Source organism: Petaurus breviceps, unplaced genomic scaffold (genome assembly GCF_028583685.1).
Source record: "Petaurus breviceps papuanus isolate PSGF00001 unplaced genomic scaffold, PetGlider_PUasm1.0 191, whole genome shotgun sequence".
Lineage (NCBI taxonomy): Eukaryota > Metazoa > Chordata > Mammalia > Diprotodontia > Petauridae > Petaurus > Petaurus breviceps.
In genome coordinates this window covers 1,186,296-1,211,468 of record NW_027185811.1, presented here as the reverse complement: position 1 = coordinate 1,211,468, position 25,173 = coordinate 1,186,296, and the positions used below count along the sequence as shown (strand labels likewise).

General features: G+C 44.5%; 1 protein-coding gene across 3 annotated transcripts in view; it reads right to left on the bottom strand.

Moving 5' to 3' along the window:
• Positions 1–3,199: 3,199 nt before the first annotated feature.
• Positions 3,200–25,173, bottom strand: part of SLC11A2 (solute carrier family 11 member 2) — a 39,939-nt gene continuing 17,965 nt past the window's right edge. For all 3 annotated transcript variants that reach the window (XM_069092547.1, XM_069092548.1, XM_069092549.1), the window contains 12 exons: positions 23,462–23,568; positions 23,006–23,076; positions 22,814–22,881; positions 21,796–21,942; positions 19,294–19,452; positions 17,613–17,699; positions 16,957–17,076; positions 16,675–16,824; positions 15,340–15,413; positions 12,231–12,384; positions 10,514–10,567; positions 3,200–5,299 (listed from right to left, as the gene is read on the bottom strand). In XM_069092547.1, coding sequence (XP_068948648.1) covers positions 5,222–5,299; positions 10,514–10,567; positions 12,231–12,384; positions 15,340–15,413; positions 16,675–16,824; positions 16,957–17,076; positions 17,613–17,699; positions 19,294–19,452; positions 21,796–21,942; positions 22,814–22,881; positions 23,006–23,076; positions 23,462–23,568 — 1,269 coding nt within the window. In that variant the 3' untranslated portion in view covers positions 3,200–5,221. The remainder of the gene's footprint in view (positions 5,300–10,513; positions 10,568–12,230; positions 12,385–15,339; positions 15,414–16,674; positions 16,825–16,956; positions 17,077–17,612; positions 17,700–19,293; positions 19,453–21,795; positions 21,943–22,813; positions 22,882–23,005; positions 23,077–23,461; positions 23,569–25,173) is intronic.

Sequence of the window (25,173 nt, the reverse complement as noted above, 5' to 3'; positions counted from 1 at the left end):
AGGAAGGAAGGAAGGAAGGAAGGAAGGAAGGAAGGAAGGAAGGAAAGGTGTTCTGCATTCCAGAGTCACATCAATTGCTTTGGTCCATATTCTATGTTCCTTCCCCCCATTATTCCAGGTAATTAAGACTTAACTGCACAAACACAGCTATGACATCACTAGAGAATAGAGCCTCCATCCTCTGGGCAGCAATTGTGAAATGTAACCAACCCCTTTAAGTCCCTAAGAGTAAACACACCAAGCCCCAGCTCATGTTTGCCAGAGACCGGGGTGAGCCTCAGTGGCATTCAGAAATAAATGGCTCCTTTGAGAACACTCAAGAAAAAAAAAGGTGCAATTAATAAAAGATGATGAATCACAAGCAACTCTCTCAGTAGGGATGCAATGTCTTAAAGATAGACAGACAGACAGAAAGACAGATAGATGTGTGCATGGCTAGATTGCTAAGATTTTGTAAATATTTTTGGCACAATAAATCCAATAAGGTTCCAGAATCTCTTCCTAATTCTAAGTCTAAAATAAAATACACTGGATTACAAAGGAAACCAATTATATTGAAATACAATTATCAAAATATTTTTTAAAATATATTTTTAAAACAAGTCTATGGACCCCAGGTAAGCCTTCATGTTTTAAGAGGAGCAACCATAATTTCTTTATGGATTTTTTTGGTCATTGAAAGCAGAATAAGTTGTTTCAGTACACAGCTAAGTGGATAGAACACCGTCCTTGGAATCTTCCAGAATTTAAATCTGGCCTCAGACATTCACTAGCTATGTGACTCAGGGCAAGTCACTTAATTAACCCTGTTTGCCTCAGTTCCCTCATCTGTAAAAATAAGCTGAAAAAGGAAATGGCAAATCATTCCTGTATCTTTGCCAAGAAAACCCCAAGTGGGTTCATGAAGACTCAGACACAACCGAAGAGAAGCGGCAAGTTGTTTCAATAGAAGATATTGGAAATACAGGAGAACTACCGTGTTTCCCCGATAATAAGACACTGTCTCATTATTTTTTTGGACAGAAAAACACCAGAGGGCTTATTTTCAGGGGAGGGCTTATTTTAATGAACATTGACAGCAATTTTAATAAACAGGTAAATGTGAACAAAAAAATGTACCTTTATTCAATAAGCAAATCACTGGGGAAGAACAGGATGACGCGCTCACTGCTGCAGCTCTGATTGGATGCAGCTCGGAGCGCGGCGTGCGTTTCACAGCGGGGGGGGGAGAAGGGGGGGAACGGTGCATACAGAGGGTACCGTAATGTAGCGTGTAGCGCAGGGGATCACCTTCACTACAGTAGCAATCTCAATAGGGCTTATTTTCGGGGGAGGGCTTATTTTAGAGGAATCTTACACAGTAAGGGGAGGGCTTATTTTCGGGATAGGTCTTATTATCAGGGAAACACGGTAGCAAACTGTGTTAAAATTCAGCTGTAAAATCATACTTGGCAGGGCAGCTAGGTGGCACAGTGAATAGAGCACTGGCCCTAGAGTCAGGAGGACCTGAGTTCAAATTTGACCTCAAACACTTAACACTTACTAGCCATGTGACCTTAGGCAAATCACAACTGCAATTGTCCTCCAAAAAGCAAAAAAAAAATTTTTTTTTAAAATTAAAAAAAAAATCATACTTGGAAAAGTCATACTGTTGGGAGGATATTTGTTTTTCAATGTCAAATCCTCGGCCAGTTGAAGTGTCAGTGCAGAGGAACCTGGAGAACAGGTGATATTTGCAAAACTGAAAAACACTTCCGGATCACAGTTTCAATGCTTGGTTGATCCTTTTTTGTGCATAGTTTTTGAAAGTCAAAAACATCCACATAACCCTTTTACACTTGATACATTATTAAATTATTTCCCACATGTGAATTAGGCTTTGGATATGAGTTACTGGAGAGATTTTTATACACATGCACAACTCATTCACCATCATCTGATGTTTAATCCCATTTTAGTATGTTCTTCATTGACTATGACAAGTCCTGGGAAAGGATTTGAATGATGCCCACTACCCCATAATACACTGCGAGGCATGTCCTGGCTACTGAACATCAGATGCAGGCTGTACCCTGCTTTAAGAAAACCTGACATAGGGAAACTCATATTTACATGAATCATAAATTAGGGAATGAGTATTAGGAAATCACTGGTTTGATCCTCAACAAATCCCAATGACTCCCTTTTGCCTTGAGGATCCCACATAAACTTCTCTGATATTTCAAGCTCCTTCTTACCTGTCCAGTCTTCTTCCCCTTTTCTCTCCTCCTCACACTTGCATCCCGGCCACAGTAGCCTAGCAACATTCTACACTCCATGGACATCGCTGTTGCCCACACTGGACCCTCCATCACCCAACTCTGGGCATTTTCACTGGCTGTCTCCCTTGCCTGGAACTCTCTCCCCCTGAATCTTTGCCTCCTGACTTCCCAGGCTGCCTTCGAGTCTCAGCGAAAATCTCACCATATGCAAGGAAGCTTTTTCAATCCCTACTTAATTCTAGCACCTCCTCTCTGCTGTTTTGCCTCCCATTTATCTTATAAATATCTTGTTTGTTTGCCTGTTGTCTCCCCCATTAAGTTGTGAAGCCCTTGAGGACAGATTGTCTTTTACTTTTTTTGGTGTCCTCTGTGTTTACCACGGTACCTGGCACATAGTAGGGATTCAATAAATTACTTGTTGACTGACAAACACATGATATATTCCATTTCCCAAAGCCACACTTTTACACTAGCTTTCTCCAACAACTAAAACGCATCCCCTCCTCAATCTCTGCCTCTTGGGATACCAGGTGATTCAGCTCAAGAGGTACCTTCTTCATGAAGCCTTTCCTGATCCCATCAGCCCCCTCCCCAAATTAGCTTGAATTCATTTTACATATATTCTGTATGTACAGAACAGGATGAGGGTTAAGGTTAGAGTTGGAATTAGGGTTAGAATATGTGTAAGTGTTTCATCACCCATTAGAAATGTAAGCTCCTTCAGGGCAAGGGCTGTTGTTCCACTTTTGTCTTTAGGATTGTGTCTCCGAGAAGGTAAACCCTTAAATCAACGTTTGTTGATTCGTGATCCGTGGTTGTATTTAAGGGGCTGTCATGTGAAAGAAAAATCAGATTTGCCTCTAGTGGGCAGGAAAGCAGCTTTCAGTTTAAAATAAAGAAGATCTTAGCAACTAAGGTTGTCCAAAAATGAAACAAGATGCCTTTGGAAGTAGTAAATTTATTTCAGGATGCCAGTCACAGACTTTGTAGAGATTCTGCAAGGGCTGGAAGGTCCCTTCCAGAGCATTTGAAATGATTTGGTTTACAAAAATGCCCTAACAAGGAATTCAGTCATTATGTAAAGTGAGAGGTATAGCACTGAAGCATCCTTATTCTTAATTATCCACCCCAGTGGAAACTGGCGGAACTCCTTAGGCTCTATTTTGGAGAACTAATTATAAGAGCCACAAATGGGAAGCCTCGTCGTTTTGATATTCCCCTTCTCATATTTCTCTCTAACCACTCTTTGGCTAAGTAGTGAAATGACCAAGAGACCAACTTAACAAAGGAAGCATGAGCATTTATGAAAGTGAACAACCTGGATCGAAGGTTTTCAAAAGTTAACAAAAGTGCTTAAATTGTCATAAAGGAACTCTGAGTTCAAAGGGACCAATTCAGAGTCAAATTTACATTATGACTGGAAACTCCTTGAGAGCAGAGACCCCATCTTATGGCTCACCCCCAGGCTTAATGGGTTCATGGAAACACAACAGGCATTTAATACATATTTTACAGAATGAAAGAAGACTTCTTGACTTAAGGGGTTCAAACACTTAATAAATTTCAACCTCATTTCCCCACCCCACTTCTACTGCAGAAAAAAAACCAGTATGCTACAAATACTCAAGAATTCCTGGAATTCCTAATGTGTGAAGGAATGCTCAAGCTTAAAATAAGGTTCAAGCTACAATCCTGAGAGGGAGAGCCCAGGCTCTTCGGTTTACAAAGTAAATTGTGAATAAATTTAGACAATGCTTTAAAAACATGTTGACTTGAAATGTAAATTTTTGAATGGGGCTTGGGTGAGATAAGATAATCTTCTGTGTCAAGGGGTAGCAGATTGGCCTGGAGTTTTCAGGTGGCTGGAGTGATAATTACAGAATCAGAGAATGTGAGAGATAGAAAGATGATCTAATTCAAGTCTTTCATTTTCTAGATGAAGAAACTAAGTCAGAGGTGTAAAAATCACAAAAATAAGTGAGTTGTGGCTAAAACCAAGCCTCCCAATTTCCAGGTCACCATCATGTCCAATATGTCACAATGCCCAGAAATCTCAATCATGCCTAGCACTTGGTAAAATAAATACCAATAGTCACAGGAAGCTGACCTTTAGACCTGTAATGGAGTGTTTAAACGAAGAAGTAAAAATATCTCAAAAGGTAGGCAGGTCCAAAGAACAGCAGAAACTTCCTTTGCAAGTTAAAAAGTTTAAGGCTTTTGACTTTTGACCAGAAACTTGAAAAAAGACTAATGATGGTTACCTAGGAGGTAACATTTGGAAGTAGTGAATTAAAGACCTCAGCAAACACTATGCTGTCTTCTAGTTTAAAGCCTAAATTTCACAGGCAAGAAGTAGTAGACATTCTTTGGAAAAAAGAAATGCTGGCTATTAGGCAATATTTTTTCAAACATCAAGTATATGATCTGGTCTTTAACCAGTCAATTTAAGTATAACTTTGACTTCTAATATGAAGCATTATTTTAAAGGAGATTTGGTTTGACCAATCCAGCTTTTATAATCCCCATTAATTCTCCTTTTTCATCTTTCATCCAGAGATTTGAATGTAATCTGACTTCTCTGAGCTCAAATAAGGTTTTAAAAACTAAAGTCATGAATTTATATAAAATTTTTAAAATCCCACCCAAATATTTATATTTTTATATATAATTATATAAATTACAACTTCAAAAAAAATGCCAGAAATTACAACACAAGCCCATAGGGCGTGGGGCCAAAATCTGCCAGTCATTTGACTCTGGCTCTCCCATGACTGTTTACACCTTTACAAGGTGGGTGGTTCTCTGCCCTCTACTTACAGCTTTTAATAGCCTTCCCATAAGGAAATCTCTGATTTTTGTTCAAGCTCTTTGAACAAAACTCACCTCTGAACTAACAAAGTTATTACATCACTTGGCATAAGGGTTTTTGAAAATACTATTTCCATAATCTCTTGAGACCATCATCTAGAGAGGATGGAATCAGTGTCGACGTTGTTCAGGAGGAAGAGTTCAGGATGAGAAGTCAGTCCCAGGTGGTACTAAAGGCAAAGAGACAAAAGAGGGGTCAGAGATATTTTCCAGTGCCAGATATCACCCTGAATGTGAAACTTACTAAAACGACTACTCTCAATGAATCAGCCTCGTCCTTCCTTTTCTAGGACTGCCTCGCTGAGTCCGTCCCAATGAGTTTTGGAGAGAGGAAAGTTTCCCAATGTGTGAACATATAGGTAAAAACACACTTATTTACAGTTGAAAGCGATTTTAGAGGTCAAGTCCAACCCTTCCCATTTTACAGATGAGGAAAGTGACTTCCCTAGTTTCAGCAGCAAGACGGAGACTGGGGTCTTGCTGACTTTAAACACAGCCTTCCCTGAGCGAAGCATCCCACTGCCTCACATGAGCGAAGATAGCTGGGTTTGAAATGCTATTGGCAGAATGAATGTCTGAAGCATTCTCCTGATGCCCTGTGGTTCTAGTCCTGTTACTGTGCAGATTCTATTCAAAGAAACCAAATCCTGCAAAGGGGAAACCTTGAAGCCTGCCTACTGCTGGTCTCATCCATGTTTCTTTTTAAGATGAAGCCTCGATGGATCATTTGGGTAACCCACAGGGAGGCCAAGTATGAGAGAGCTCATGGTCACACAGAAAGGTAACCATTGGCTTGGGTATGTTTTTATCCCCTATCAAATCCTTCTTCGCCTACCTCCCCCCTTCTCTTTGTTTTTCTTTTTCCTATCCTTGTTGATAGTTGATGATATTGCCAGGGGTGCTAAGGGCTGTAGAAAACTTGGTGGTCTGTACTAGGACATTTAGATGTTGGTGATCAGGTCAAGGTATTGTGGTTGAAACAGGTTGCAAGTTCAATGTGAATTCATGTTGTATATGGAATGCAGTATCTTTTTTGCAGGAATATGCTAGAGGAATTCCTTATGTGAATAGTCTATGGTAGGATGTCTCAGTCTGTGTTGGGGGGTAGGACACTTTGTCAGGCACCGACGTTAATTACACTGGCTCAATAACCCTATCCTTGATAGGGTCAAGGGGGACATTTAGCCCATGGACTCCATTATTGGAAAGTGAGCATGCCCAGTATCAAGTAGCACCTGGGAGAATGTGTTAAGACTCATTCTTTATACTTTCAAGTTTGCAAAGCATTCCTCACATCTCAGTTCACCCTTGGGGGGTGGCTGCACTATTTCCCCACTTTATTATTAGTGAGGAATCTGGATCTCAGAGAATAAGTGTTTAGTTGTTGTGCTGGAGGCTGTATTTGGACTGACACCACATCCAGCTCTATTGGTGGGTGCTTCCCATTAGCCATGACATAAAGCAACTAGTCCAGTGTGTGATAACGAAGGCCCCAGGGGTGAAATGAAACAAGTTCTGACTTGGACTGAGACCCAGTTCAGTTGAACTATGCCCCTGTATGATCTAGGTTCCTTCTGAGCCTTAACTTCAACTATCATACACACTTGCCTACCTCCAAGTATAAGAAATGTTTTGTAAAGCACTTTCAAAATTGCAGTTATTGGGGTGGCTAAGTGGCAGTGAATAGAGCACTGGCTCTGGAGTCAGGAGGACCTGAGTTCAAATGCGGCCTCAGACACTTAACACAAAACTAGCCGTGTCACTTTGGGCAAGTCACTTAACTCCAATTGCCCTCCGAAAAAGCTTTTAAAAAAATTCCAAGTCTGTTTATGCCTTTGCACAGCAGAGTGTTCTGAAATCAAGGTGCAAGCCTGCACTTCACTGACATTTTCACGGGTGAAGACGGGAGACAACACTCCCCAACCCTGCGCTCTAACCCTTTCAAGCAGCTGGGGAACAAGGGGTGGAGGGCATTGTACTGGGAACCACCCCACAAAACGTTTCAAGCCTAAATTTTCTGTTAATTTGATGAGTTTTTAATGGAACGTTTGCTTATTAGGAGCCTCACTCAAACCACAGGTCAGGTGGGGAGGAAGGAATGAATTTTCCTGAGGGTCTCTCCTATGGGGTCATTTGTTAATACTCAGTTATCGTGAGAAAAGCAGGATATATTGGTGGGCCACTGACACAAAGGGAAAAATGGAGCTTCCGCTGACGACCCAACGGAGTTTTAAATTTCCTGTCAGAGCACCTATGTTTGTGTCTTACTGAAAGTGTGATCAGATTAGAATCGGCAGGGACCTTTGAGCAGGGCAATGCCCTTTATTGTGAGGCCCACAGTGTCCAAGGTCACATAAGTAGGAGACATATGAGGTAGAGGACTGGGTCCTGTGATTCAAGATCCTGGGCTTTCTCAGAACATTGAGCTCATCACGCACTTGCCCCACAACCACCCTGTGGATAGGCTAAGGATTATCTCAGTCTTACAGCAAAGGAAGTGAGGCCACCCTTAGGTGCAAGTGGAGGGAACCTGCCCAGATCACACACAGCTAGGAAATAATTAGGACTGGGATTTGAACCCTGGTGTTTGAATTCCAACATTAGTGTTTTCTCCACTGTCACACTGAATCCTACATGGAAATAGTGAATTCTATTTGTGTCAGATTTCTGTAAGAACTCACACTTAAGAGATCAGATTCTTTATACATTTTAAAAAATTCTTTGCTCTTTTCACTGACATCTTTTATAGGGTTAAAATGCCTATGTAGTTCTTCATGTTGATACAAAAAAGAGGACTCAGTGCATGGCAGGGAAAGCCTTCACTTTATGTAGTGAAATAAAAGATCTGAGTGTTTTAACACAACTAGCCAATGATCTGTAAGTTCAACCTGGCTGGTCAGGTGATGACTGCAAACGGCTCCTTCTCTAGATTTGATAGGCCAGGTTTCTCTACCAGTTCTAAATAAAGGCGAGAGCTTTATTTTGGATAATAAATAATTGAAGTTAAAGCATGTCTACCAATGTGGAATCACTAAGGCCTCTTAATAAATTGTCATGGTGGAAAAAAATACCCAAGAAACCAAACTGGAAAAAAAATTTAATTACAAATCAAATTTACATAATTTTTCATGGTCAATAAAATTACCGAGTTTTACAAAGAAAACTAACTACCAGGGGCCTCCTAAACCCACAAGAAATCCCACAGAACTGTTCTCAGACAGTCTCCCTCATCATGGACCACAGGACAAGAGTGTTCAGATACACTGGGGGGGACCATCATTGAACACAAGAGCATTTATTAAGGCACCATACAAGGTGCTGGGGGTACAAAGACAAAAATCAAACAGTCTTGGTCTGCAAAAGGCTTATACAATGGCTCAAATACATGAACTGCAACTGTTCTTCCCCTAAATACACATCAATTAAAATGTGGCTTGCATGGTGGTTTGGGAAGATGTGACCTAAATGTGTATATAGCTTGGGAATGAGAGTTTTTCTCATTAAGTTGGGAGTGAGTTTTCTATCCATCAAAAATCTGACTTTTTATAAAAGAGTTTGTTCTACTTCATTACCAGCAGCTTTGATTTGGGCTCCTTAATGTCGGTGGCTAGCACTGCATATTCAAGGAGCTGATGGCTCACTGTACCATCCCAAGAAAACCGTCCCCTCCCCAGGACCTCCCTCCCAACAGCCACCAACCGCAGCCCTGTTGCTGGTGCCCCCAGAACTGCAGTGGGGATCAGTTTGGGAGGATGGAGGGGTGGGGGGCAATATGCTACATGACTGGAAAACCTGGGCTGTTCCCAGAAGCTTGTACACAGCATCCATGACCGTACTGGGCTCTTTTTAGTGTTCTAACTGTATGAGTATCACATGAGTGATACCCATCTAATCTGTACCTACTGCAATATGCAAAATATCAGAATGATGCTGTCTGGACTCAAACAAGGGCAGATCCTAAGCCAAGCAGGGATCTGGAGAGAAAACTCTGTCAACCAGATGCAACCGGCCTCTAATCTGTGGCCAAAGCTTTTCTAACCGCTAAAAAGGATGCTAGAGACAGACAGAGCTCTCAAGCAAGGAAAATGAGCCAAAGTGCCTGACTGGGGGTCATGTAACGGTGTGGGGCATTCGTGCTTGTCCTTCTCTCCTTGTGCTTTATGGCAACACATGTGACGAAGTGAGGAAGTGGCCGGGCCAGTCCTCCCCAGTCACTGCAAAGGTCCAAGGCTGATGGCAGAATGACCTGTGCTCTCTCAAGAATCTCCTTCTAACCCAGGGAGCAGAAGGAAATATTTATTTTTTTGGAATAGCCAATGTGGGAATTTATTTCGACTACATGTGTATTATAAGGAATTATTTTGGGGGAGGAGGTGGGGGAAAGCTGATTTTTATTCATTGAAAAAAAATTACATTTATTTTTAAAAGAGCCTTCCTTGGTCTGCCAAGTTGATGAGACCACCGCTAACATTCATCACCACCACAGCATCAACAGCTGTGAATACTGTCAGAGTCAGACCCCATTCCCACCCCCTTTCAGGTGCCAAGTAAGTGTGAATGAACTGCCTTGTAATAACCCTGGTTTCACATGGGAGTTATCAAATCAGAATCCTCCCAAAATGGGAAGCTATCTCAAGTTTATAAATACAAAGAAATGTGCAAATGTTTCCTCATTCCTACCTGTCATCTATTAAGAGAGTCAAAGCGATGACAGGATGAGAAGTCTGATCCTGCTTACCCTTGCTCTGCTTTCTATGTGTACAAGTGTGAGGCACAATTTTCTGACCTTCGCATCTAGTAAAGTATGGAATAGCTCCAAGCACCTCTGGTCACGGTTTCTATTTTTTATGTACACACACACACACATATATATATATATAATTAAAAATCAGAAAATGAAAGGGTTTCACAGTAAAGGGGCACCTAAATATAGAGCCTGAGAACAAAGTCAAGGGCTTCTGGCTCTACCCAAGGTGACTATTCTGTAGCTTAATGTTGGGACAGTAGTTGAGTATTTCCATAATAGCAGCAAGTCAGCATTTTGAAGCACTCATCTAAATCCCCCACCCAGATGACACCCACAGTTCAAAAGGGGAAGGTCACAAGGCAAGCAAAAAACAAAAAGGATTCCATACTTTTTAACACCTTTGCAGGACAATCACCCCAAAACACACAGTGGACCTTAGAAAACACAAGGGGACCCCGGAGGTTTGTGCAATGGCACATACATGTAGCTAAGTTCACACAGTAAACCATAGAAACACACTGGCTCTGATGGCTACCCTCGGAGAACAGACAGGCTAACCCGGTGCTCAGCTAGTGTAGCCGTGGCCGTGGCCGTGGCCAGCGGGTTCTTCAGTCAGCAGGGCTTTACTGATGCTTACCCTCTGTCCACATTCCATGAAGGACAAACCCAAAGCAATCAAACACTGCCAACCCTGAAAGAGAAGACACGACTGTCACTCACTCCTGCCCGGCCCCCGCCCACACTGCTGTTTCCCACAGGTTCCCAGATCCAAGTCAAACCCATACATACCCCCTCCCACCCCTGCTAGCACAAGCCTCTCGCTCCTTCCCTCCCAATGCAGTCACCTTCCCCCCTAACTGCCACCCAGCCCCGATAAAGTCTGCCCAGGTGTGTATCTGGTCTCCCCCATCAGACATACCAGGGTGCCTAGGACCTAGGGGGGGATAGTGGGGGTGAAAAGCTGACTTCTGCAGTTGCCTCCATTAGCTACAGATAAGGATGAACAGCAGGCCATGAGCCAGTTAAACCTAAGGGCCCAGGCTTTATGGGGGAGCTGTTTGGGATCTGGACTGTTCTTAGGTAGACAACCTGTCTCTACCTCCCTCATCTATTTGGTATGTGCTTCATGCATAGTTACACATGTACATATGTATCTCCTTATCTCCCCAAGGACTATTCAAGGAGGACAGTCTTCCCCCAGGAACCATTTTCAGAGCTGTGCCTGATAAGGACTACTTATTTACTTTGAAGCAAATTACTGCAGAGTTTCACAAGGACTCTGGCATTCAATACAAAAAATAAAAAACAACCACTCCTTTGGCTTCAGTTTGCCCCAGAACTGCTGGTTCTTTGGGGCGGGGTGGAGCCAGGAGAGAAGGCAAGTATTCAAGCAGGGCGATTCCAGAAAAATGGACAGATGGTCCAGGCACCCTTCTCTTCTGGAGCTAATCTCTAACCTCCAACAGGCAATCATTCAGTTTGGGATGGAGAGAAGCCATTGACCTGCTTTCCTGGACTAATCTGAAGCCTATAGGCTTGGTGACTGTGTCAGTCCAGGGACTGAACTTATTTCTGGCTGCAATAAGAAGCCAGGCCCAGTCAAGAGGTCAGGAGCATTTTTGGAAGGGGTAGCCCTAGAGGCTACACATGAGAATGGAATGTTGAAAAGGTTCATTTTGGGCAGGGTCTTTAACCCTTTTTGGGCCACAAAGGCCCTTGTCTGCTGAAGCCTATGGAATGCTTCTCAAAATAACATGTATTGCTTATATTCATAACTGAAGAAAATGCCAAATTTCAATTACAAGTTAGTGAAAAGGTCATGGGTCTCTTGAACTCTATCCAGGAATGGCCCCCGATAAAATACCGCTTGCCTTGGGAAAGTCATTATGGGACAATGGGAATGGGCAGGGAGGCTGTGCTCTTACTGCCAGACTCCAGGTAAACCTGGGAAGATAATGGACTAGAGGGTGGAATTCTGAAGGGAAGTGGCCAGAAGACCCTGTCTGCGGCTTCTTTTTTTAACCCGATAGAATGGATTTCCATAAAACTCTTGGGCTCTTGCACTTGGGGGGCTGTTAGTCTCTGATGGGAGGCAGAAAGGAAACCACGAGGAAAAGGCTAGAAGGAGCAGGTCTTAGGAACCAAGGTAGAATTTCAGGGAAAATATTTTTACAGATGGTTGATCTTCAGTTTCCTGTAAATCTTGCTAAGGGACTGGGAGATTAAGCAACATATGCAACACTGTCATTCTTTCCATTTTTAAACTTTAGATGCATCTACCAACATACACCAGGAGCCTCCATGACCCTGGTATGTGTGGCTCTTTCCCCAAGCACTCAATAGAAATCACTCACCAGGTAAAACACAAAACAAAGATAGGCCACAGAGACTACAGCAGCCACCACATACAGTGCCACGTTCCCCAGGTCTTGAACATAGACAACCACAAAGTACATGTTGATGCCACAGATAAGAAAAACGAGGATCCCACCTGCGATCCTCCAGCCCCTGCAAAAAAGAGATGGTTAAAGTCACTGAAGAAATGGTTGTCTCATCCTAGTCAATGACCTGCAAGTTTCCAAAACTGAGGGAAAATTGTTACAAATCAAATGTACGTAGTGTTTCATGGCCAATAAAATGACTGAAGGCTTCACAGAGAAAAGATAAAGATTTTTCAAATTCAAAATTAGAAAAGGCAAGCGAGAAGGGTGACAGGGATTACAAAGCAAGCTGTAATTATTCTCAACATGCCCTAAATTACCCAGTGACTGTGGAGCATGTGAGGGATGACCTCAAATAGAGAAATACCCTGCAATACTTAAGTGCCAGTCACAGGAGAAACGACTCAACTAAAAAAGTCTAAATTGTAACTCCAGATTACCTGGGTGGACATTACCTTTGGTATTTAGTCTGGGATGCATTTCCTTTCACTACCCAGAATGACCCTTGAACAAATAAATCACCACTCCATCCACACTCAGTCAGGAAACATTAACTCAATCTGTTCTAAGCTAGAATTAAAGAGATGCCTCTGACATGAAGCCCTCACATGACATGACAAAACTAGAGGGGAATGACTCAGCCCTGGACTCTAGTGACAGCTCACCCTGCCCCAAAGGCTCCCCACCACAGCCCAGCCTTCACATAGCAGCCTCACTCCCTTCTACTTAGCCAACTCCAGTGGTTCCCTAGAACCTCCGGGACCAAACACAAACTTTGGACAGTCAAAGCTCCCCAAGACCCTGCCCCAACTCACCTTTTCAATTTTATCACATATTACTCCACAAAACCTAGGGCCCAGCCAGAACAGTATACTCCACGTCCCACCTCTGTCCAGCTCGGGACACCCTACCTACCTCCTTCCCTCTGCTTCTGAGAATCCCTTGGTCTGCTTCCAGACTCAGCTCAGCTCCACGTTCTGCATGAGGCCTTGGTCTTCCCAGCTCCCTTCCCACTATCTTGTGTCCATTTTCTATATACCTCTCTCTATAAATATAAATATAAGGCTCTCGAGGGCAGGAATTGTTTTACTTCTGCTTTTGTACCCACAGCACTCCCAAGCCAGGGCCTGACCCATAGCAGACACTTAATAGATACTTGTCCAGATGCCTAAGTTTGAATAATTCATGCTATCACCTTCCACCATGACCTAGAACAGAGCTAACTACAGTAAGAGTGCTGAGACTCTCAGTACAATTCTCCACTCTCCTTTCTGGAGCCAAGTAACACATCCCTTTCACCTGACAGCCTTTGGCTATTTGAGATCACATCTTAGTCTGGGTTCTTCACCAGACCAAACCCACCTTGTGGGGGTATCACTCTCTGTTCCTTCTAATCACCCAGTAATTGACCACTACTCTGTAGAACAAGTCCAAGGTGCTCACCTAGTGCCTTTCACCCTAGAGCCCAGGCTCACTTCTTCCCCAGGCTCCTCTGAAACCCCAGGCCTCTCTTAGGTATACCTACTCCAAGTGACCTCAGGATGCTAATTGCCCCACTGGAGGCAGGAAAGGAAGAGATTACCTGTGAAGGTACAGGTATGGGGAACAGCCTCTAGAAGGTTTTAGTTTTGCCAAACTAATTCCATCGTAGACAATTCAAGAACCAATCTAACATCTTAGGCGAGATGGAACTGTCAGCTGACAAAAGCATGATGAAAGAGTATGGCCTAATTCCTGGCAAGTGTAGGTGGAAAACTAGGAATCCTGAAAACTGCATCAACTTCATCATCTTCCCCTTTGACATTGTGTGCTTTTGCATGTTTCCCTGGAGCGCAGCAGAATTCTTAAGAAACCTAAAAGGCTGTGTGCTCTTTTCAGGGAGAAAGAAGGACCTTTTCTACTGGTCAAGCTGGGTGGTGAGGTTAGGAAAGAAATGATTTATAGACACCAGAAAGAAGTCATGGGGGCGGCCAGGTAGCACAGCGAGTAAGAGCTCCGGCCCCAGTGTCGGGATGACCTGGGGATCGAATCTGGGCTCAGACACTTAGCATCCACCCAGAAACACCTGGCCATGTAACCTTGAGCAAGTTACTTAACCCCAATTGCTTAGGGGCGGCCAGGTGGCTCAGCGAGTAAGAGCACCGACTCCAGTGTTGGGATGACCTGGGGATCGAATCTGGGCTCAGACACTTAGCACCCACCCAGAAATAACTGGCCATGTAACCTTGAGCAAGTTACTTAACCCCAATTGCTTTAAAAAAAAAAAGTCATGGTAACCAAACCCAGTAGTAGGCTCAATCTGCTATGGCAGCTATGGCAGAAAGAGTACTGGACTTGGGAGTCAGAAATCTAATGAAATGAAATGAAATCTAAATGCCAGACTGGTTCTCTCTGCCACTAACTCACTGGACAGGTCACTTCCCCTCTCAGTTCCCTCCATAAAAACAAGGGCACTGAATCTGAGGCTGTCTAGGGACCGTCCCAGCTCTGCTCTTATAAATGGGAAAGCCCACTGACTGCAGAGCAATCACAGAGTTTAAGTTTAGGGGGAGATAAAAACTGAAGGAAACAGGCATGTGAAGCATACAGAAAAGAAGGCAAGCATGAGAGCCATTTTCAAGTATTTGAAATAGAACTAAGAACACTGTGTGGGAGATGCAATTAGGCCAGTGTAGGCTTAACATCAAGGACAACTTCCTAACAACTGGAGCTGTACAAAAAATGGAATGGGAGGCGAGAGAAGTCAGACAATCTCTTCTCAGGGGACCACTAGGGGAGGGGGTCCTCTTACAGATACATTGGACTAGATTGGCCTGAGGTCCTTTCTCAAGCTCAAATTCTGTGACTGTGTCATTTTATTCTGAAAACGTAGCAAAGCTCTGCATTATACTCTCACACAAGCTTCCCACAGAGAAGCAAATGAAGTATCTTAAGATTTAAATGCCTCAAAGCCAACAGGACTAAAAGAAGACATTGGTACTTCTGAGGAGGAGCCAGAGGTAAATATCTATGGCATACTCACAGTGCGTTGGCAAAGTCATTCATCACTGGACGCAAACTGGTAAACGTGAGAACAGGGATGAGGGCAAAGGGAAGCTGAAAAAGAGAACTCTCATGAGACAAGGGTCCTAAGTGTATGAATCATTCCACAGAGGAAGTGACAGGCACTGGGAGGCCAAAAGCAGATGGACAACACACTCAAATCATCCCTATCCCCTGGCCGCCTTCCCACTCCTCCAAGCCTTACCCATAACACACCTTATCTTTACAGTAAATAGATTTTTCCACCTCCAAACCACCCCTTTGCGGAATGAACATTTCCTTCAATTCAAGAAGCAAATTTATTAATTGTCTACTCTGTGCCAAACATGGCCCTAGAGCTGAAAACAAAACTGTCTGCCCTCAAAGAGGGCAATAACATGTCCAAAGAAAACTTAATACAAAATAATCTTCCCAGAAAGGCCTGAGCAATTGGAAGGACCAGGCTGAGTCCCCTACAGGAAGCAGCATTTATGAGGGGTTCTGGGCTCAGGGGAGTTGGGAGAAGAAGCCCAGAGAAGGAAGGCTGGAGACCAGGACAGCTGGGACAGAATAAGGGAGATGGGCAAAATCCTAGAGAAGCAGGCTGGAGTCGGAGTGTGAGGGGCCGGCCCTCAAAGCCCAACAGGAATCTCTGTACTGATCCCAGAGGCAAGCAGCCCCTGGAGCAGAAGACAAAGAAAAACAATGGAGCAAAACAGAGCCTTCACCTGACATGAGGCATGCAACATGCTCCCCTTAGAAGAGCATCTCTGCCAGAGGATGAGGCAGGATCAGCAGCCACTCTGCCCCAGCAGCCTCACTCTTATTGACCGTGCCAGTCCCCATTAAGCACACAGCAAATGCCCCATAGTGGGTAACAAGGCTGTCTCTGTCAGTCCACACACAGATTTTGTATGTGTTTGACTGCTTTTTCCTAGGTTTATGCCAGGTTGTCCTCCAGACTGTGATACTAGTGAGCTTATTTAATACCTTCTTAGACAATATTTTCCTTGAATAAGCCCAGAGATGTCTGAGTGTGGAGCATGGTCAGATGGCTTTGATTGTTTGCTAAACTGTTTTTGTTTCTATTCTTTGTTATAAGGGAGGAGGAGATGGAGAGGATGTAAAAAACAAAAGGTCTTGGCATTTTTAAAAGAACCCTATGTGGCAGCATGTACACATACGGAAGCCCAGAGGGCTCAACAGAGTTCTTTCCATGCGAAGACAGGGATCTGGTCTCCTCCGCCTCAGCATCCCAGACAGGGAGGGCTCCCCTACGCGCCCACCTTCAGGGAGGCTGAGCACAAGCCAAAGCCACCGCCGGCTGCCTCCTCACCTGTAAGCTCTGCAGCACATTCAGGAAGTCATTCATGCCCGTCAGATGCTCCACATCCTGGAAGACTGCGACCAACAGAGTTGGAATGATAGCAATAGAACGAGTCAGGACCACTCGGGCAAACCTAGACCACCTCAGGTTCAGGAATCCCTGGGGAGGAGAACAGGCCAAGCTAAGTATCTCCCATCACAGCTGAAGCAGAAAGAGATGGGAATCTGTGGAAGGAGGCAAGGAGCCCATGTTACCTTCCCCTCCCTCCTATCCAGCAGGAACAGCACATACCTCCATGACAAACTGGCCAGAATAGGTCCCTGTCATGGTGGAGCTCTGTCCTGCAGCCAGGATGCCCACTGCCCAGATGTAGAGCGCCGCAGGCCCAAAGTAACACCCCAGCACCACTCCCTGGAGAAAGAGAAAACAGGGAAGAAAGCTAGTCATCACTCCACAACCACTCAAGAACATGTCCTGGTTTCCTCTGATCTATATGGTCATTGCTATGTACCGTTCCCCCCCCCGCCCCCCCACAAGGTTTGAGGCTGGGGGGGAGGGACTTTCAAAGAGATTCAAACAAAGCAGCTTTCCTCTCCCCAAGGCTCTGATTCCATTTTAGGCTTGCTCCCACTTCCCTAACCCTTCCCACACAACTCTAGCTCCTACTGCCTTTTTTTCACCCCATTTTTAATCTGTTTGTCAGCTGCTCCTTCAATCTCCCCAAAAAATCAGAAGCTTGACTGACATCTGTACTCTAGAAATCCAGAAGTGGGCTTTAGCCAAGGTGGCACTCTTAAAAAGTCCCTTAAAACGACAGGGGACAGCTAGGTGGTGAATAAAATCACTGGCCCTGGAGTCAGGAGACCTGAAATCTAGCCTCAGACATCTACACTTAACCCCAATTGTCTTGCCTTCTCCCTGCCCCAGGAAAAAAAAGTTATACTCACTCCCTTGTAGAGGTCCACAGACAACATGGTGTTGTTTTGAGGGAAGAGGTCACTGTGAGGACTGCTATTATTGACACAGATTTCATGCTGGAATCCAAAAGATAAAAGAGCAATTTGGGGCAGAGCCCTACTGCAGGCTGCACCACGGTTATCACAAGTAATATAGGCAATAACAGGATCTGTTTGGACAAAGACTGAGCCTGGATCAGAGGCAAGGTCACCAGATCTCCCTTCCAACAATGGCCTTGATACCCAAGTTATTACTATCATCAAAAATATTTACTGAATTTGAATGTCCAATAAACTCGCCCAGGTTAATCTTCAACAAAGAAAAAGTCCCAGACTTCAAAATTGTTTTTGTAAGGAACTCCATACCACCCCTTCTCTGTGCCTGTTGGTACTTCAGATACTATCTCTGCCAAAATAAGTTTCACTTCATTTTCCTCTTGGCAGGACAGCAGACCCTCCAGGTATCAAAAGGTGGCCTTCAGCTTTGTATTACAAGTCTCAAAAACGTGCTCTGAGAACCCAGCTTCTCTGTGGGCCAGGATACTTCTCTAGCCCCAAAGTCTTGTCCTATAATTACAGTACCAAATCCCAAGTATGACAGTTAAACCAAAACCATGGCCACAAGCCAAGATCTTTGGTTACTACTAGAAATCTACGGGTAAAATGTTGAGGCTCTCTGGCTGGCCATTCATGCCCTTCAATGCTGCCACCAACATGAAGATTTGCCGATCTTCTGCCCATATTGCCCTATGGATAGATTTCAATAAACGCCCAGTTTTGTGTGATGAAGGCACCATGCTAGAATGGGGGACACACTGACAGAAACAATACGGTCCTTATTGAAGAAGGTCCCATCTACAGGTGGAATAAAACATCTATGCAACAGAGAGATTGAATAAAACATGGGAAGGGTAAAGGAGAGTCATACAAAGTGTTCATTTTTAACTGGGTGGATCAGTGGCAACAGGACTGGAACGGGATCTTTAAGAAAGAAAAGGATTTCAAAAGGCAGAGATCTGGAGAATGTCGTAGGCGAGGGGGAGGGTGTGAGAAGACTGGAAAGAAAGCTATGGAGGGCTTTCAGTAACAGGCTTGCTTGGAGACTCCTACTTTAGAGGATTTCCAAAAGGGAATCACTACAAATTGGGGATGGAGCTAGGAGAAAGAGAGGTGTTAACATGGTCAGAATTGTTCATTTGGAAGATTATTTTGATATCTGTGTGAAGAACAGGTATGAGAAAGAAGACTCTGGAGGTTAAGGAAAATAATCCAAGCAAGAGGAAAAAGATCTAAGCTAGGACAATGGAGAGAAGGGGACAGATGCCAGACATAAAGTGGAGATCAAATTGCCTTGGCAACTGCCTTGAGGAGAGGGAAAAGTCAAAGATGACTGAAATTCTGAGCTTCATCAACAGAAACAAGGCCTCAGAAATGACTTCTGGAGGCTGGGGCCTAGCATCTGTTCCATGAGATGAAGCTATCTTTGCCCTTTTCCTCTGACACCTACAGCTCCTGTCTTGCCCTGGTTTTTTCTACTGCTCTCTCCGTCTCCCCAGGCAGGCCAGTCGCCTTGTCCCTCAAGCATTTCCTCACAACTGACCCTCCATCTTGATTCCGAGGTCTCCTTCAGCACTTGGCCTGTTACCCCACTCTGTGGCCCACAGTCACTCACCACTTGCATGTTGGTTTGGTTGAAAAAGGCCTCGGCAAAGACTGAGACGACAAAGACATTGATGACGAAGGAGACGAAAAGAGCGATGCAGGACTCGATGAAGAAGTACTTGTTGGCTTCTCGGACCTCCCGCTTGCTGGCCCTGTTCACCTGCCTGGACTAGAGAGGACAGAGGTGGCCGTGAGCCAGTGAAGTGGCCTTCAGTGACCACAGGCTAGTTCTCATCGATCAGATGAGCAGCAACACAACCCAACAATTAACAAGCAGTTTTAAACACCTACTGCTAGGAGCTCAGAGCTAGGGATACAGAGACAAAAATGAACAAACAGTTCCTGTTATCACAAGGAAAATCTCGTACCCAAATTAGTATAGATACAATATGCATATATTTTAAAATATGTAAAGCAAATAAGAAGCAATTATCAGTGGAGAAGGCACCAAAAGGGGGCTTATCCTGGGGTCCATTAAAAAATCCTCTGATAACTGTATATCAATGTAATAATATTAATAGCTATCATTTATGTAGGGCTTTAAGGATTGCAGAGTGCCCATCTGAACCCCACAATAAGACAGTGAGGCAGGTACTACTATCTACCCTCATTTTACAGATGAGGAAACAGAGGTCAAGTGACTTGTCCAGATCTCATTAGCCAAGAATAGCCAAACTGAGGCCAAATTTGAGCTCAGGCCTTTCTGACAGCAGGTCTAACCCTCTCTACCTCAAAGTCTATGTAACTGGTTTCCTTTGCAAGCTTGTGTATTTTATGTTCTGCATTTGTAATCATTCTTCAGAGGTCTACAGGCTCCATTAAAGTATCAAAGGAGTCAGTGACACAAAAAAGGTTAAGAATGGCCTGTTCTAGAAACTAGGGGAGGTGAAAGATCAGGGGAGGCCTCCTGTGGAAAGTGGCCCTCAAGCTAAGCTCCGAAAGCAGCTGGGGATTCTACAAGGTGAAGGGAGGAGGGAGACCATTGCAGGCCCAGGCTCAGAAATGGGAGACAGGACACTGTGCTCTCACACAAGTGAACAAAATATCTAAGCTCTGCTGGGCGTGTGAAAGTGAGAATGTGTAATAAGCCCAGGAAGAAGCCTGTCTGGGAAGGGTTTGAAATGCCCTTGTCAGGTTCATTTGTCAGGCTATAAAGCCCCTCTTAACCAGCTGTCATACTCTCAGGCAGGCCCCAGGCAGCCACAAACCAAATTAAAATGTAATTGGGAAAAGTCTAAAAAATGAAAATATAATAAACACATCACGTAGTGTTAATTTGAGGTTTTCTAAGTTCATATTCGGCACTCCTCTCTGAGTTTAACATTTCTTCGCTAAACCAACCAAGTCAGAATGACTCTCCTCTGGAAAAAGAAAAAGGAAGGAGAGAAAGACAAATAGCTCCACTGCTCTGGAAATGTGAAGGCTTCTCCCTAATGCAGTGCCCTTTGATCTACAGGGGGGTGAGTGAGGAAGAAGGAGAGGGGGAGGGGGAGGAGGGCTGCTCCTCTAGCCACAGGCCAGGCACAGTGCTAAGCACTTTACAACCCTGATGGAGGTGCTGTTACTATCCCCATTTTATAGCTGAGAAAAGTGACGCTGACAGAGGCTGACAGAGGTTCCATGACTTGCCCAGGGTCACACAATAGTAAGCACCAGAGGCTGGATTTGAACTCAGGTCATCCTACTTCCAGGCCTGGGACTCTACTGCACCTCAAGACTGAAGAACTGAAATAAACAACCTTCTGAGGAAAACTTCAGTGGAATTATTATGGATCAGGAAGGTGCCATTCCCTTCTCATTTTTATGTGACAAATGCTAAGGGGAATTTTTATAATGACACAGTTCTCTGCTTTCCAGCCACTATGGACACATAAAGAGAGGTCTTAAAGGAACTTATAGGAAAGCTGCCTTCTGTTTCCCCATTGGGAATGGCCAATAGGCAAACCCAGTTCACCTTCTTTTCTACCAGAATTTGAGTCCTGGCTTCTCATTTAAAATCTCCCACACATCCTTCTTCCCCACCACTCCTCAAACCTGTCCCCACCCCCGATAAGAGGAAACATTTTCCTGGCCTGTCAACAAGGGTACCCAGCACTTCCCCCTGACTTTGCTAGAGGGTACAGAGGAAAAAAAGGACCTGGAAATGCCAGTTTGTAATACTGTTCTTGGGAGGAAAGTAGACACTTAGGACTGACCTTGGACATGAAGAGACGTATGAGGGACATGTGGTAGTCTTTCCCCTAGGGCCACTCAGTCTCAGCAGATAAAGAGAAAACCAGTGCAGGAAGCACTCGGCCTTTTTACAAAGCCCTTGAATCTCAGTTTCTTTGAGGGCCTGGAAACCTCTCGCCCCATTAGTTGGTTCTATGGAGCAGGGTTTAATCATGTAAAACATACCTCCAGTTGAAGGACACCCTATCGGTCCTTTATGAGGCCATGGATAATTTAGTTTAAATGTGCTTTAGAGTAAAGGACTCACAAAGGGACACACTCGGGATTGGGACTCACTTACCTTGACCAGTGCAGAGTGCAGATACATGTTGTGTGGCATGATAACAGCACCCACAATGCCCACAGCCTGCTCAATCTGTGAGGTCGAACAAGAGGGCACAAACATGCCCTTCAGCACCTCGGCCTGGTTGGGTTTCACTGTAACATACTGGATACCAATATCAGAGTGGTTAGCATCTGCTCCCCTTGGCCTAGGCCAGGTACCATAATGAAACAGGTGCCCCAGCCCCGGGCTATGTTCCTGATGTGATGATGTTCTGCTCACTCCTCAGGGCAGCAGGCCCAGACTTTCAGCCCCTGACACTGGTGACCAGCCTTCCTGAAGGAGCACAGGGGTGGGGGACAGAGAAAAGGGGCCCAGGACCTTAATCTTGTCAGCCTCACAGAGGTTGTGAAAGAAGGCAAAAAGAATGAATAATCGAAAAAATACTTAAATCTGATTCAAACATTTCCTTCAACATTTACTCTGGGTTGGAAGTCAAAAGAACTAACTACAACTAGCAAGTCAAGTTCACCCAGGCCAACCAGAGGAAATCAATTTGTAACAAGGATTTGGAATGAAGGGGCCATTTTGTTCTTTCCAACATAGCCATCCTTGCCCTGGCCACCCCACTTCCAACAATGTCCTCTAAAGCTCCACCAGTCTAAGTCTGACACAAAAATGATGGAGCCTCCCTACACTCTACTTGGGGTCCATTCTGTAAGTGACAAGCACCACCGAGACAGCTAAAGGTCTGAATTCTGCTAGTCTTCTACCCAAGTCAGACCCTGGCAGCTGACTTCCCTTCCACAAGGAGGCTAGTTGTAAGGACTTTGGAACACCTGCAGGAAGTCCGCTCTAGTCCAGGTCCCTGACTGATCTGGGAAGCCACACCCACGTCAGGGACTCCTCTCAGGACTGAGGTAGGCACAAAATGGCTTCTGTCATCCATGTGTGGTATTGAGTCGTCTAAAGTTCACTTCCTGTTTCTATAAAGTAACTGGCTTTAAGAAGTTAGTTAAAAATCTGTGCAACTTACTTCATATCCAAATGTGAAAGCCATGATGGTGATGAGAAAGCCAAAGAATGCTTCTAGTTTCCGTAAACCTAAGGAAAAAAAACATGGAAAGATGGTTTCCCTAACAAGACATACTGCTTCTAAGGTAAAACTTGACCTTTTCTCCAATACCATTTCCTCCCCGCACTCCCCCCACCCCCAACTCCTCCTTACCATATTTGTCCAGAAAAAGAAATACGAAGGTATCTGCTATGGTAATGAGAACTCCACCCCACAGAGGAACCCTAGGGCAGAGATCAGAAATGAAGATGAAGAGAGGGGAGGGGAGAGAAGAGGAGGGTTGGAAGAGCCCACCTCCCCAAACCCCAGGAAGGCCAAATTCTAAAGGTAGCAGGTGGCCCAGGCCTCCACCAGTGAGGAGCACAGGGCCCATGAGAAGAGAAGCCAACAGACTCTTCCTGCACAGGAGATGGCTGCAGGGAAAGGATCAAAAGCCCTCCTCTGTGCACTCAATGGCTACCCTGGCCCTGCTCACAACTATTTCACTGGTAAGAGGTTCTCAATCACACTTCCCCACGGGACTCAATTTGTAACATGCTTTCTTCTTCCAGGGAGGGGCTGGGAATATTGGGGGTGACTCAAAGTTTCTGGGGGGAAAAAAAAACTCACTTCCCAGAAGACAGGAGATTGATGGCAATAGCTGACCCTATGACTTCTTGCATATCGGAGCCTATGATGGCAGCCTCCACCATCAGCCACAGAATAATTCGGGGGACCTTAACACAAAACAGTAGAAAAATCAAGTTCAAAATTAAGTTGACATTTCAGAGAATGCTTCCTTGAAGGTCCTGGGATTTTTGTACATATACATAGTTTGTCCCCAAAATCTTAGTGTAGTTTGAACCTATTAAACTTAAAAGCTACACTAAGACTTTTGGTATACCCTGTATCTTAGCGCAGGCCCATAAGCAAAGAGACAAATTACCCAGCTATATGCAGGCAAGGGTCACATCTTTGCTCCACCTGTCCCACCCTCATACCTCTCTTAACCGCACTCAGCTACAGAGAGGCATCAGGGGACAAGGAAATGGGGGGATAATAATGGGGAAGCTGCTCGTATTCTCATTCCATTCAATGGCACCCCTTAGGAAAGGGAGGGACCTGTCCTGCCCAACTGAAAATATTCAAAAAGTCTGAGGGATTAATATTTAACTGATGAAAATGTGTTAAACATCTACTATGTGCACATATAGTCAAAAGGGCACTAAAGGAAAGGGGCCTTCTCTAATTTGGAAGACAAACACAACTAAATGTGAAACAGACTGAAGGAGAGTCAATGTAACAGAGGCCCACAAGCAAATAAAGTGCTATTAGGATCCAGAGTGAAGCAGCCTCAGAATAAGGTGGGTCAGGCAAGAGCCGAGATCTAATTGTTAGGACAGGCTGGCTCACGGGGAAAGCAAGAAAAGAAATCCTTCAACTACACCTGTCTGAAAACGCCAAATGATTCAGTCACTCAAACAGACATTTAAGTGTCTCCTATGTACAGATCACTGTGCTAGCTGCTAGCACAAAGCTCAGCTAAAACAAGGTCTCTATGCTCACAGCCATTACAGTCCAGAAGTAACAGGTAAGATACAAATACAGATGACTACAATGCATAATATTAGAGAGGTACAAAACCCAGGGCTTTGTGAGGTCCATCAAGTGTGATTTTTACCGAGATGGAGGATGCAGACAGTCTACCCAGAAAGGCTTCTTGGAGGAGGCCACATCTGAATTGAGCCTTAAAGAGCAGACAGAAAGTAAACGTGCAAAGAAGGAGAACATTCTAGGCAGAGGGAGGAGTGCACACAAAGGCAGAGGGAGAAGAAAGGCAGATAACAAGGAGTCCAGTCTGGGTGGAACAAAGACGAATGAACAGCAGAGGCTAGAGAGAAGACACTAATGACCTGGGAATGCAAAAAACCCTCAAAGGACAAAAAAAATGTTTCTTCTTCCACATCCCAGAAATACAAGAAAGAAGGCATTTGAAGGAAGGAAGGAAAGGAGAGAAGGGCAGGGGTGGACTGTGGAGAAGAGGGGAGCACATCACTCAGCACTACAGATGTAAAGCAAACACTGAGGGTCATCTCTGTACTGGGGCCTTGGAGAAGAGAAAAGAAAACACCCAGTTATGGCTCTCCAAGCTTCCCAGTGGGATGGCCAGTGGCTAGGCCATGGCAGGCAGGCACAAGACCTGAGTCTGAAGGCTTAGCTCTGGGGTTTAACAGTGGCCTGACCTCGGCCTGTTTCCTCTACAATAATGTGAAGATAACAGTATTTACACTCTCTATCACAAGGATAGAAGGGATTAACAAGATCAATGAGTTAACCATTAC